The sequence below is a fragment of the Echinops telfairi genome, unplaced genomic scaffold, assembly GCF_000313985.2.
Source record: "Echinops telfairi isolate 266 unplaced genomic scaffold, ASM31398v2 ScPeMD7_7469;HRSCAF=8507_1, whole genome shotgun sequence".
NCBI lineage: Eukaryota > Metazoa > Chordata > Mammalia > Afrosoricida > Tenrecidae > Echinops > Echinops telfairi.
The window spans coordinates 120,029,358-120,042,138 of record NW_022111373.1 but is presented as its reverse complement, the minus strand read 5'-3'; the positions used below and the strand labels follow the sequence as shown (position 1 = coordinate 120,042,138).

Here is a 12,781-nt window from a genome sequence, read left to right as displayed (position 1 = left end):
CTATCTGTACCAGTGTACCTCCTCTGGTCTAGCCAGTCTTGCAAGATAGAATTCGAGTCATGGTAGTGGGAGCGGGGAGGAAACCTTTAGGAACTAGAGTAAGGTTGTATTTCTCATCATTGTTACATCGCATCGCACCCTGACTGGCTCATCTCCTCCCCGAGAGCACTGGGGGCTAAATCTTTACGTGAGCAGAAAACCCCATCTTCCTCCTGTACAGTGGCTGGTGGGTTTGAACGGCTGAACTCGCAGTTTGCAGCCCAATGCTTACACCACTACCCTGGAACGCCTAATTCTCATCCTCAGATGCTCAGAAAGCGTGCAGCTTCTCCTCAACATGTAAAGCAACGTGCTACTTCCCTTCTGTGCCACTTCCTCTCCTCTCTTTGTAAAACGTCTCCTCACCTTGAATCAGGCGCGCCCCATCAGCAGATGAAGGCCCTGAAAGCCCCGCCCCATCCGCAGCACAAAGTCCGAGTCCATGCCGAAGCAGCAGCAGCTCTTCCCTGGTCACAGTGTGAGTGCCTCCTGAGCTGCGGGGGAGGGGAGCCCTTCTTCTAGCATTGTCCATGGCTAGTCACCCTGCTTTCCACGGGGCCATGTTTGTTAGAGGGCGACGACTACGTCCTTCTTCCTCATCTGTCGGTCGGGAAGCTTCAGTGCAGTGCAGTCTGAATGTTACAGGTGGCCCCGCTGGCATCTGAAGCACAGGCAGCATGGCCTCCAGCATCACAACCCATGCAAGCCACCACAGTGCGAGGAGCTCACAGGGGAGCGGCTATCGGACGTGATGCTACGCGTTGAGCAGTCGGTTCTGACTCAGAGACCCTGTGCCCAACAGAAGGAAACTGTCCAGTGCTGCACCCCCCTCTGGGGCTGCGCTAACGGCAAAGTCCTCATGCTTTCAGGACTTCACCAGATACGGACTCAGAGCCCACCACAGGCACTTGCTTCTGGAGCCCACGTGTGCTGTCGGGGAACGTTTCCCCTGCATTCTGACGTCATGTGATGAGTCGGCCATAACCAGGCACATGAGAGGAAGGCTCCCGTGGCGAAACACGGAGACCCTGTGGCAGGAGCGGCCTTGGAGAAGCGCAAAGCCGGCTTTGGTGGAGGCACACCAGGAGGAGTAGACTGTGTGGCATGAGGTTGGACAGGAGGGGTCAGGCCACCAAGGGCCTTGGTAAGCTCTGTAGTGCCTGTCCACAGAACAACAGAAGAGTGCTGAGCTGGGGGTTGATAATCTTTCATTCAGCGCATCCTGGCTGAGCACCGGGATGTCAGGAAGGGAGGAATCAGAAATGAAAATAGACAGACCAGTCTTTCCCTCATGGCCTTTATAGCCTGGTAAGAGGAGGCAAGCAAAGTTCAGAATATTAGAAAAGATGAGCGAGTGGACACAGGAAACAGAGAGGAAGTAGGACAACGGTGCACTGAGGGGATGGCAATGGATGAGTTGAACAAAATGTGGACAAACTGCTAAATATAAAACTGATCATCTGCGCTGTAAGCCTTCCTCCAGTTGAGACACACACACACACACAAGAACTGATGGTACGGAAAGAAGAAATTCAAACCGCACTAGAGACAATAACAACTCGCACACCCCCACGGCTGTCGAGGTGATTCCGATACGCAAGAGCCCAGAGTAGAGCTGCTGCATCGTTTCCAAGGCTGTACGTTTTTATGAAACCATATTAGCTTGCCTTTATTCCCCAGAGGGGCTGTCACTTTGAACGGCTGACCTGGCAGTTAAGCTCAATGCTTAACCCACTGTACCCCGGGCTCCTTTTGCCACGGATAAGACACGTAAGGACCGATGGTATGCCAATTGAGATGTTTCGCCAAACGCATGCGTTGCTATGAGCACTCACTCGCCTATGCCAAGAGACCTGAAAACATCTGCCAGGCCAACCAACTAATAGAGAACCATATTTATACTATTGCAAAGAAAAGTGATTCAACAGGATATGGACATTGTCTAACAACATCAATCTCACATCCAAGTAGATTGTGGCTCTAGAGAGTGAAAAAAAAAATGGTTGTAGCAGTACACCAACTGAGAACCATCAGAAATCTAAGGCAGACTAAGAAGAGGACATGAAGTAAAGGAAATCATTGCTGACGTCAGATGGAGCTTGGCTAAAACCAAGGCACACTGGGAAGACGGTTCACTGTGTTTCATTGACTATGCAGAGGCAGCCAACAGTGTGGATCCTAGCAACACTGGAAAGATAGCAATTCTGGAAGGCTGTATTCAGACAGAACCTGAACACAGTGCCTGCAACCACAGGCTCTCAACCCCAGCAATGACTGTGAGGATGGTGCCGGGCTGCGCAGTGATTCATACTGCTGTGCACAGGGTCACTGTGCTCAATAGCACCTAACAACAGCAATCGTCATTTTATCGCCTAAAAAGTCCTAGTAACCTAGGCACAAACTCTCATTCTAAGACAGTGAGGTCCATGGGCACATTTGGATGAACTGTCCTTCTGACACTGTAGTTAAGTCTGGAAAGAACACAAAACCAGCGTCTCCAGCACTGCCCTGGTTTCATGTTTATTGAGACCCCAGCAGGCCCTTCTGAGGGTGGGGTTTCATTGTCTGTTTCGTGGCTGGGAGAAAAGAAGTGTGAGTGAGCAGAGGTGGGGGCCAAGGAGAAGCAGCACACGGCAATCTATAACCAAAAATTGGTCAGTGAAAACCTTATGGGTCAGATAAGAGAGTGAGTAGTGTCCAACCCGCTTGGCTTTGGAACAAAGCTTCCCAAGCTCCCTTGTCCTGCTGCCACCTTTCCGGAAAAAAATGACTCAGCACCCAGAGGCCATGAACATCGTTCGTGCTGTAGCCCCCAATTCCAGGACAGAGTCTAGGTCTCTACTTCTGCAGCCTCCCGGGATCGCTCCAGCACCCCACGGGGGCAGTATCACCCACTTTGGGGAAATGCTGACCCACAGCCTCCCATTTCCACAAGTTCCCACAGTAGACAATCGTTGGCAGGGGGTGGGGCGCGGCAGGGTAAGGGGATTAAATGTGCATATTTTAAACAGTGGCTTCTCTCTCTCTTTAAATATATATATATTTTTATATATATATAAAAAGTGTCCTATCTATACACACACACATAGATATAAAGTGGTAATGAATTATTACTTTAAGCTATTTAGTGTGATTTGGCCATTTTTTCAAATAAACTAGATCAGGAGCAGGGAAACATCTGGCAAGCGGGCATGAAATCATCAATACCAGCTAACATCACACGCCTCACCAAGGAGAAGCAGTTCCAGCCAGACATTAAGCCACAATTAAGGTGAGTTAATTAAATATTTGACCTGGATGGTACGAGAATGACATCATAAATATCCAAAAAAGGTTCTCCATCCCCGAAAGAGATACTCTTGACACCTATGAATTCTGTTCCTTTGTGGAAGACACAGGAGGAGCACGTCGAGCGCGGGAGGTGGGGGGGGGCACCCCCACCCCAGCCCCCCGCTCGATTACTGCAACGTGGTGAAGTGTGTGTTACTGGAAGCTAGGTCACTAGTATTTGAGCCATGATGGGCAGGGGTTAGCAGAACTTCAGATTAAGGCAGCCTAGGAAGAAAGGCATGGCGATCTATAACCAAAGATTGGTCAGTGCAAACCTTGTGGGTCAGATACGAGAGGGAGTATTGTCCAACCCGCTTGGCTTTGGACCCTCACCAGGAGGGTCGAGTGGAGGAAACAGACCACCAATGTGAGGCCGACGTGGGTGAGGGAGAGCCTCGGTGAGTGGACTGGCTCAACAGATGGGCTCGAGCAGGCCAGTAAGCCTGAGGACACTGCAGGATAGGTTAACATTCTCTTCTGTGTACAGAAGGTTGCGGGAGTAAGAGCTGACTTAACAGCAGCAATCGACTTACCGAACATAAAGATGCTGGACAATTGCTCGTTTACACTTGACCATCTGTGATAGTCAAGTCAACTTGGTCAACGTGGTTGGGCCAGGATTCTCAGTGGTTTGGCAGTGAGGTTACCCCCCCATGAGGTGACCTAACATAATGTAATCATGTCCATAGTGGGATCTGCTATGAGCAGCTCACCAGTTGTAAGACTGAAGTAGGAGACAACACCACTCAGATGACAGCCATGATACAATCAATTGAAAGGCAGTTTCCTTGGGGTGGGGGGCAAGTGAGGGGTGGCCTGCTCCCAATATATGTGGAAGCTGTAAAAAAGCTTGCCTGATTTTTGCTGGGTCTGGATCTTGCATCTGACTCATTAACCTCACGCCTCTTCTTTGGACTTGAGTCAATGGCCTGCTCTATTGCCTGCCTATCATAGGACTTTGTGGGTGGCCTGCCATCTGACCTGCCGACCTTGGATTCATTCACGCCTACAGCCACTAGCCCGTTGTCTTTCTGACCATCTTGAGTTCATCAGCTCCAGGGTAAGGGGGTCCGGAGAAGCCTCCAGCCTAACCTCTGACCCAGGGTCTTGGAACCTGCTCAGACTTACTCTTGCTGCTTCTACAACAATGTGAGCCACTTCCTTAATCTTAAATTCTCCTTAATCTTAAAAACATATATAAGCTTCACTGGTTTTAGTTCTTTAGACATTATCTAAGTGGTCACATTGATAGCACAGGAATGTTTTTAACCCACAGGGTCAGATGGTTAAGTCCTCTATTTCTTAAGAACTTACTTTTAACTCAAGAAGAAAAAACACTTTTCCTGTAAACCCGACAGTAATCACACACAGTGGTACACAGTACACAGTAGGAGTTCAATAAGTATCTGTTATAGGAATGAATGAAGGACCATATTTTGTTTGGTTTAGAAATCCCACTGGAAAAATCAACCATATCTGGACATAGTCAACTCACCATATCCCTCCTATTTCCAATATTTCGGTCTCATCTACACTATCTCCAATATTCATCCTCACGGATATAAAATCCAATCCCATTCAGAGCAAACCATGCATAAAAATTATAGAGATGCAGAGTCTAACAGACCCTTGTTATGTGCTTTAAACACAATAAAGAACAAAGTCCTTGCTAACAGAACACCTTACAGCGGTGCGTTGCTCTTTTTCTTTGCCCAGTAAAGTATTGGCTGCCTCGATGTCAAATTCTCGAGGGACTTTTCAAAGGTTATTCCTCGTGCCTTGAGAGATCATCATGATGGCTTTCTAGACATGTTTTGTTCACCATACCAGTTATATTATTGATTGATTTCACAGAGTAAAAACAGTTTGCAGCAAATAAGAAAGCGCAATAAACTTTTGGAAAAGGAAATAAACCCAGGAGAAAAGGGGACTTAGTTCATAAATCAAACCTCATCTTTTAAACGCTTTTCTGCCCCATCAGGCTCCAGCCAAAGGGAGTCACGGCTGCCTCTCGCTCCCTTTTCGTGGCTCGCTCGGTGCCCTGTGTGCCGTCTCAACGCATGGAATGCTTGTAGGGAGCCTTTCTCCCACTAACCCACTTCCAACGGTCAAATCCTACCCCATCACATCCACAAGTCTTCCTGGAACTCTCGGCTAGAGGAAATCTTACTGCAGCAATTTACCAAGCGTCCTTATGATATTTAGCATGGTCCACATGGTGCCAAACACCCAAACCAAACTCACTGCCATTGATTTGGTTCCAATTCCCAGTGACTCTAAAGCAGAGGCTCTCAACCCGTGGGTCACGACCCCTTGGGGGGAGGGTGTCAAACGACCCTTTCACAGGGGTCGACCGATTCATAACAGTAGCAAAATCACAATGATGAAGTAGCAATGAAAATAATTTTAGGAAGAACTGTATTAAAGGGTGGTGGCATTAGGAAGGGTGAGAACCACTGCTCTAAAGGATAGTGTCGAACTGCCCCAGTGGGTTTCCAAGGCTGTACACTTACATCCTTACTTTATACTTTGAATACATACTTATGTGTACACGTACCTCGGAAGAAATACAGATATACAGTTACTGGTAAGTTACTTATATTCAGATAAGTACAGTATCTACAGTAACTTTGTTTACATTTGTCATCTCTTCTGCATCACTGTTAACGTCCATGGATGGACTTGATGCTGTCTCATCTTTGCTCCCTCCAGCGAGGCCTAGCTTAATGTCTGTCTTTCTTGCTCTCCAACTGTCCCAGTGGTCATGTCGAGCCACTTCTCGCCCATCTAGCTCTGTGCCTTTCATAGCAGGTGAAGATTCAACGAAGGAGCATAGGTAACGAGTTCCTATCACAAACTGCTTTGCATCTGACTTGCAAAATGAAATGAGCAAAGCTTGGGCTACGCTGAAGCCACCAAGAGCTCAGTCAACTGCAGCACGAACGGACTCTGCTCTCCTCCCCTCGCCACACATTACCCAGCAGTCCTCCCGGAGGGAGGGAAGGAGGGCGTGACCCCCACTCACAGTTAAGTGCCCTTCGTGATGGTCTGGGAAGTGAATGAACAAGTACTCTGTAGCCACCAGCTGCATTATGGAGTCACCCAGAAATTCCATCCTCTGATTGTGGCCCCTGAAAAGAAAAACAGCAACGTGAATTGATCAGTAGGTATGCGTGAATTACAACAAACAAGACCCAGGCGCATCTACAAGTGCACCGTGTTCCTGGTGCTTTAAAGCATAAGGCTAAGCACCACCTTTTTACCGTCCCTCAGTGGAGACGAGATCGGCGCTTCCACTGAAGGCTGAGCTTCAGAGAAGAGTACAGAGAGCACGATTTGAGAATTAAACACGAGGGTTGGGCTGGTAACTGGAAGGCCAGCAGTTTGGACCCACCCGGTGCTCTGTGGGAGAGAGAGAAGACGTTCTGCTCTTACAAAGATCTGCAGGGCGGGAAGCCCAAAGGGGCAGTTCTACACTGTCCTACAGGGTCCAGTGAGTGGGGATTGATGTGAGGGCATTGAGTTTCGTTTTCTGGTTTAAGATTGGTGATCAGAACCTGGTTAGACACTGAGGAGGATCTTTAATACAAACAGGAACAATACACTTATCGTAAAACAAATCTTCTTTGTTAAATCTATACTTTTCGATTGGAATATACACACCATCACTCAAATCTGGAATCCAGTTTAAGGATACTTTAAAAACCCATCCTAAACATCTTTAGATTTGGAGAGTATAAATATGCAACTTGGGAAGAGCCACAAAATATTTAAAATAGAAAACAACAGAGAAATAAAACATTTAGTTAATCTCTACATTATTTTATTAGTTGAATTTCAAACCCTGCACTTGTAGCAGTGATCAAACAGCTGCCAGGTGGTTTTTATAAATAAAGTCTTATTGGCACTCAGTCCTCCTCCGTCATTTAAACTGTGCTTCTGTGCTCCTATGGCAACGTTGAATGTTTGCAAGAAAGACCATTACACCTCCCCCCTGCCTGGGAACATTTAACATCTGTCCCTTTACAGAAACTGTGTTTACTTCTTCCTCATTTCCCCTCTGCTGGTGCCAAATGGACTTCCAACAGCATCCCTGCTGGTCCACACAGTGTCTGGCTGCTCATCGGGCTCCCACGGGGACGGCCCTGGAGATGTGGGAAATCTCCAAGGCTTCGAAGGACAAGTAGCAGAGGGTTGGGCCGGTCTCATCTAAGGGGTCACATTGGGGCCACGACAGTCCGTCTAACTCACAGGGTCAGATGGTTAAATCCCACAGTTCTCAAGGTAAAGGCTCGGGCCAGAAGTCTCACATGGGTGAAGAGGACCCCAATAGCATCTTCAAACTCAGTAAGCTTCTGCAGAACGGGAGACGTCTCGACAAGCTGTCGGTCAGTGTTCGGCTCTTGCAGCTACAGGAAAACAGAAATAAATACAAACCAGGGGGTACAGTTTTAGCTACATCAGAAAGGCCCGGTTTTAGGAGAGAAAGTGTTTTGTAAAATTCCTTTCCCATGGGCAGAAGTTCTCAAATGCCAATAAGGCACGGAAGCGTCTCTCTCATCTCTTACAACGGCAAACAAACCTAATATTTAAAGAAGGCTCAAATAACATTTTCCAATCTTCTATCAAATTTCAGGGCCAAGTACTGTACACAGGTAGTTCAAGATTCCGAGTAGTATACTAAGTCTCCGAGGAAGATGCAAACTGAAGAACAGCTGCTGGAAAATATATCTATCTACCAACGCAGGACTCCCAAGGGCTAGCGTTCATCAGAAGGCATGGGGGGCTTGTTCCACACAGATACCTGGGACTCTCCCCGGAGCTCTTGATTCTGTATGTCTGAAGTGGGACCTCTGAGAATCCGCCTTTCTGACAAATTTCCAGCAAATTCAGATGCTGCTGCTCTGAGAAGCATCCTTTGAGAGCAGACCCCCGCATTTTGTCAACCTGACCACTGGCTGTCTTGTGGGGACCAACCAATCTGGCAAATGAGTGTCATTAAATTGGAATCAGCTGGCACTGGGGCTTCTTCTACAAGTAGGTGTTCCTGAGCAAGGCTGCTTAAATTGTGGGCCGAGAACCGATGTGGAAATAATAACGCGTGGGACAGGAACAATTTGGCAGCAATAAAAGGTCTAGGAAGACGCCAGCAACCCAAAGCTCATTTGAAATCTAGCGCATCGTGAATCTGAGGTGCTTCCGGCAGCACTTGCCTACGACGTAATTTCTCAGGAGAACAGAGACCAGGAGTAGGAAAGTTCAAGCAGCATAGCCCAGGGGACAAGGAGTCTTTAACAACCGGGAGAGAGCAACGAGGAGGAGTATCGTTAACATGAACATTGTCAAGCAACTTTAAGGGGAAATTGAAATGATTCTTTTTTAATTAAAAGTTCAAAGTGCACTGAGTTAATGCCAATCATTACTGAGAGTTTGTCCTCTGATGATTACTCTTACAAAGTTATGTGTATATATTTTATATACACAGAAAATATTATGCATGATACACGTAAGAGGAGCCCGGTGATCAGCGGGTTTACCATTGGGCTTCTGATCCAAAATCGGTGGTTCTAACCCACCAGCTGTCCCGCAGAAGAAAGATAAGACTCCGGCCAAAGAGGGCTGCCAGGAGTCACAATCCCCTCAATGGAAGTGAGCATCGCTAATCTGGCTGTATAGTGTGTGCGTATAGGCTCAGAAAATCTCATGATCTTTTCATTCCATCTTCCCACACACCTTTAGAGGCGTTCCCATACACACATACACGAAAACCTCTAAAGTAGAAGGGAACTGAAAGAAACCTTTAAACTGGGGAAAAGGGTCTCACCATGCAAAAATCCTTCAGACTTTGAAATCATAAGGAAAAAGTCCCCACACTGTACTGAGTCTCTCATTTCAGTACTGCGCTTCCTGCAGCCTGGGTCAAGGCTCTCAATGTCTAAGTCCCCAAACTCCCAAGCTCACTGCCACCACCCACTCAATTCAGACCACAGCGACCTTGAGGTTATAGGTGACCAAGGCTATTTGAGTCCTTGTTCTACTTTTTCAACAAGCCCAGACTTGGTTTCCACATTTTGCCCCTGTAACAGTAACCCATCGGCAATCAGGGCTCCTTCGTATGCTTTCACCGTCCCGTTTCTCTGGGCCTCACTAGGCAACCATGACGAGGAGGCCCGTGGCTCCGCCCCGGCCCAGGCCGAGTAAAAACAACACACGTGTTTACATGACTGTTTCAAAGCTGTCCAGTTCCAGCCCCATAACGTGCGGTAACGCCCTGAAGTGGGTCCAAGGACACAACCGGGAGGGGGAGGGGAGAGGAAAACAAAAGAAACAGGCCACCAGGAGCTGTGACACTCCCAGACTCCGGCGGGCAGACAGACAGACAGACAGACAGACAGAGAGCCGGGAGGGTCACACTTACTTGGAGTGGGTGGAGAGGATAATTGAGCCAGACTTCTCGCAGGTCCTGGAACAAGGAGTGATGCCTTTAATGCCCGAGGGGGACCATTTAACACACTCTAGAGTACTAAATAAAATGTCATTATTTGAAATACTGGACGATTTCAGATGCTGACTCCACTTATTGCAAATTCAATAGTGCTAGCACATGGGTTTTTTTTTTAAGTGTCTTCACCACGCAAACTGACCATAAACAACATCTCAGTGCCGCGGAGCTGACCACAGGGCACACAGTACAAGTGCCGTGGGTTTCCAAGGCTGTGGTGCTCTGCGGTAGCAGAACACCTCATCTTTCTCCCGGGAGCGGCTGCTAGGTTTGAACTGCTGACCTGGAGTTAGCAGCCCAGGCAACAGGATAGGCCCCTCAATCAAACTACTTACAGTGATCGTAATTATACTATTAAGCTTGCGGGTCGGGGGAAAACCATCCCCATTCCCAAGAGGTCAAAGACACCGTATAAATGAAAAACTACCAACTCTATTTAGGTAATCTAATACATTGGATTAAAGAAACCCTGGTGGCATAGAGGATAATGATTACGCTTTGGGATGCTAACCCCAAGGTTAGCAGTTCGAAACCACCAGCCACTCATGGGGAGAAAACCAGGGCTTTCTACTCCTATAAGGAGTCAGTCTTGGAAACTCACAGGGACAGTTCTACCTATGAGTGGCATTGACGCGCTGGGAGTTGAATTTGACTTCGGTTGAATACATGGGATCAAGAGCAGCTGTTTTAAACGAATCTCTTAGTTCACCATTCCCCAGAAATAGGCATCAACTGTGCCTTTTGTAAGGAAAACTTATCCACACTATCCTTTAATTTAGGACTCAAGTCACCATCGCGAGAGCCTCTGTATTAAGACAGGAATAGAGAACTCTACCGAGTGCACATGCTATCACCTTTATGGAGCCACACTTCCATTGTGAGTCAGTTCAGGCATTTGCATGAAACATCAGAATGAATGGACGTTATGGAAAACCGCCAGCCTGTTACTTAAGCCACTGATCTGAGCTGAGAAGCAGTTACAATTAGCACGTCTTCGGGATAACCTCGTGGAGCCGCTGCCTGATCCTAGCCGTACTGCTGGGTTTTAAAGTAAATTATTTTTAAAATTTTAAATAGGGGAGAGTTGACTTTTAAAAAGCTTTTGTAGGGGGGGTATGAGGAAAGTTTATTATTACTTGTGTACATGTGGTAAAGTTCAAAACAAAAACTTCTTGCATAATTTGTGGCTTAAATACTTTATTTGCTTTTTGCCTACATTAAATAAAAAGGGTGCTTACTTATCTATGTTCTTTTAAGCAGAAGCAAGGTAAGCACAGGCTTATCCGAGCTTACTGATCTGCAGTGAACACTTTCACATGTGGTTGAAAAGCAGGTGAGAGCAATTTCCCATGTGGTAAAAGACACGTGAAATCATTCACTACAAATGAGTAAGCCACGCCCACCTGTGCTCACTCCCTGAGTCCTCTGTCCCAGTCAGGCTTGTAAGTCTGAAGAGGGTCTGACGCTGCAGGTAGGGGCTGACGGGGTACGAGAGAGATGGATGCAGGCCAACTCCAGAGCAGAATCTTTGATGAGGAGAAATTGTTCACTGCAGTTGAAGTAAGCCTGTGCCTACCTTGCTTATTGGGTAATTCAGCACTGCTTTTGAGGTATTTTATACGCATTTTTTTCGACCAATTCAACCATCTCTCTCTTGAAATCTGTGTGACATGAATTACAATGCCTATCGCTTCCTGCTTGCCCCTGCCCTTCCCTACACCCGAGGGGAAGCTTCGGCCTTTGAGAAAGGGTGCTGCCTTCTGCCTGCTTTTCTGAAATAAGTGCGAGGAAGGGCTGACCTCACGCACACAACCTTTTTATGTGACACCTACTCCGTCATGGGTTACTAAGAGGGATCCGATGCCATTCCTGAGTTCACGGCCTCAACGGAGTAAAACGAAGTATCTTACGCTGGGATACGCCCTGTAATCGTGATCTACACTAAGTGCTAGGAAACTTCCGCTTGGGGATTCAGATAAAAGCTTCAAAAATGAGGTGACTCTGCGGATGTTCCCTGAAAAAGGAGAAAAGGATTGCAAATCAGCAGCAGATGAGAATCAAGAGCAGGGGAACCAGGGGATAGTTGGGCGTACGAGGTCATGGACTTGGGTGCAGGAGCCGTGGAGTCACTCACTGAGTTGTGTTCTATTTTTTCACCCCACACACAAGGCTGTAAAGGGGGCTCGGTGGAAAGGAGACTGGGAAAGCCAGTCTACAAAAACCGATTACATGCTCTGTTGTGCAGTCTAGATTTTTGGTGGAAGAGGAATAGATCAGAGAAAGATTTTAAGCATGAAAGGCCACAATCAAATCACATTAAAAAGATAATGCTAAATGTAGTGTGAACATTGGGCCAAGGGGCTGGGGAATGTGACCAGTGAAGGAGTGCAAATGGGAGAGGAGGAAGACCAGGAGTAAAGCAGGAGGATGGCCCAAGGTGAGCCATTCAAGAAAGATTAGGGACAGGCCTGGAAGGATTTTGCAATTGAATGGATAGGAGCCCTGGTGGCCTAACTATGCATAGGGCTGTTAATCGCAAGGTCAGCAGTTCAAACCTACCAGTGGCTCTGAGGCAGAAAAATGAGGCTTTCTGCTTCCGTAAGCTGTGCAGCCTCAGAAACCACAGGCAGCAGCAGTTCAGGTCTGCCCCAGGCGGCAGCTATGCGTCAGAACTGACGTGATGGCAGCGGCGTTAGTGTCTGGGGCTTTGCAACGGCATGAACATGGGGAGCAGACTTAGGGATGGACACGAGAACCCCAAGGATTCTGGTTTATAAGATACAAGGAAAGGAGAAGAATTCCGTTTGTGGAGAGAAAGTGATGGGTTCAAGTTTCAGCTAGCTTGGACGCAAGGAGCCTGTGGCGTGCCTGGTGGAGCAGTGCTCATCTTAAGGTCAGGCATTCAAACCC

The 12,781-nt window shown here is 47.4% G+C and overlaps 1 protein-coding gene across 1 annotated transcript in view; it reads right to left on the bottom strand.

The window, feature by feature from the left end:
- DROSHA (drosha ribonuclease III) overlaps window positions 1–12,781 on the bottom strand; it is a 151,651-nt gene that overhangs the window by 19,310 nt on the left and 119,560 nt on the right. Inside the window, exons 24-26 of the mRNA XM_045285270.1 lie at window positions 9,788–9,832; window positions 7,621–7,778; window positions 6,395–6,500 (exon numbers count right to left, since the gene is read on the bottom strand). Coding sequence (XP_045141205.1) covers window positions 6,395–6,500; window positions 7,621–7,778; window positions 9,788–9,832 — 309 coding nt within the window. The remainder of the gene's footprint in view (window positions 1–6,394; window positions 6,501–7,620; window positions 7,779–9,787; window positions 9,833–12,781) is intronic.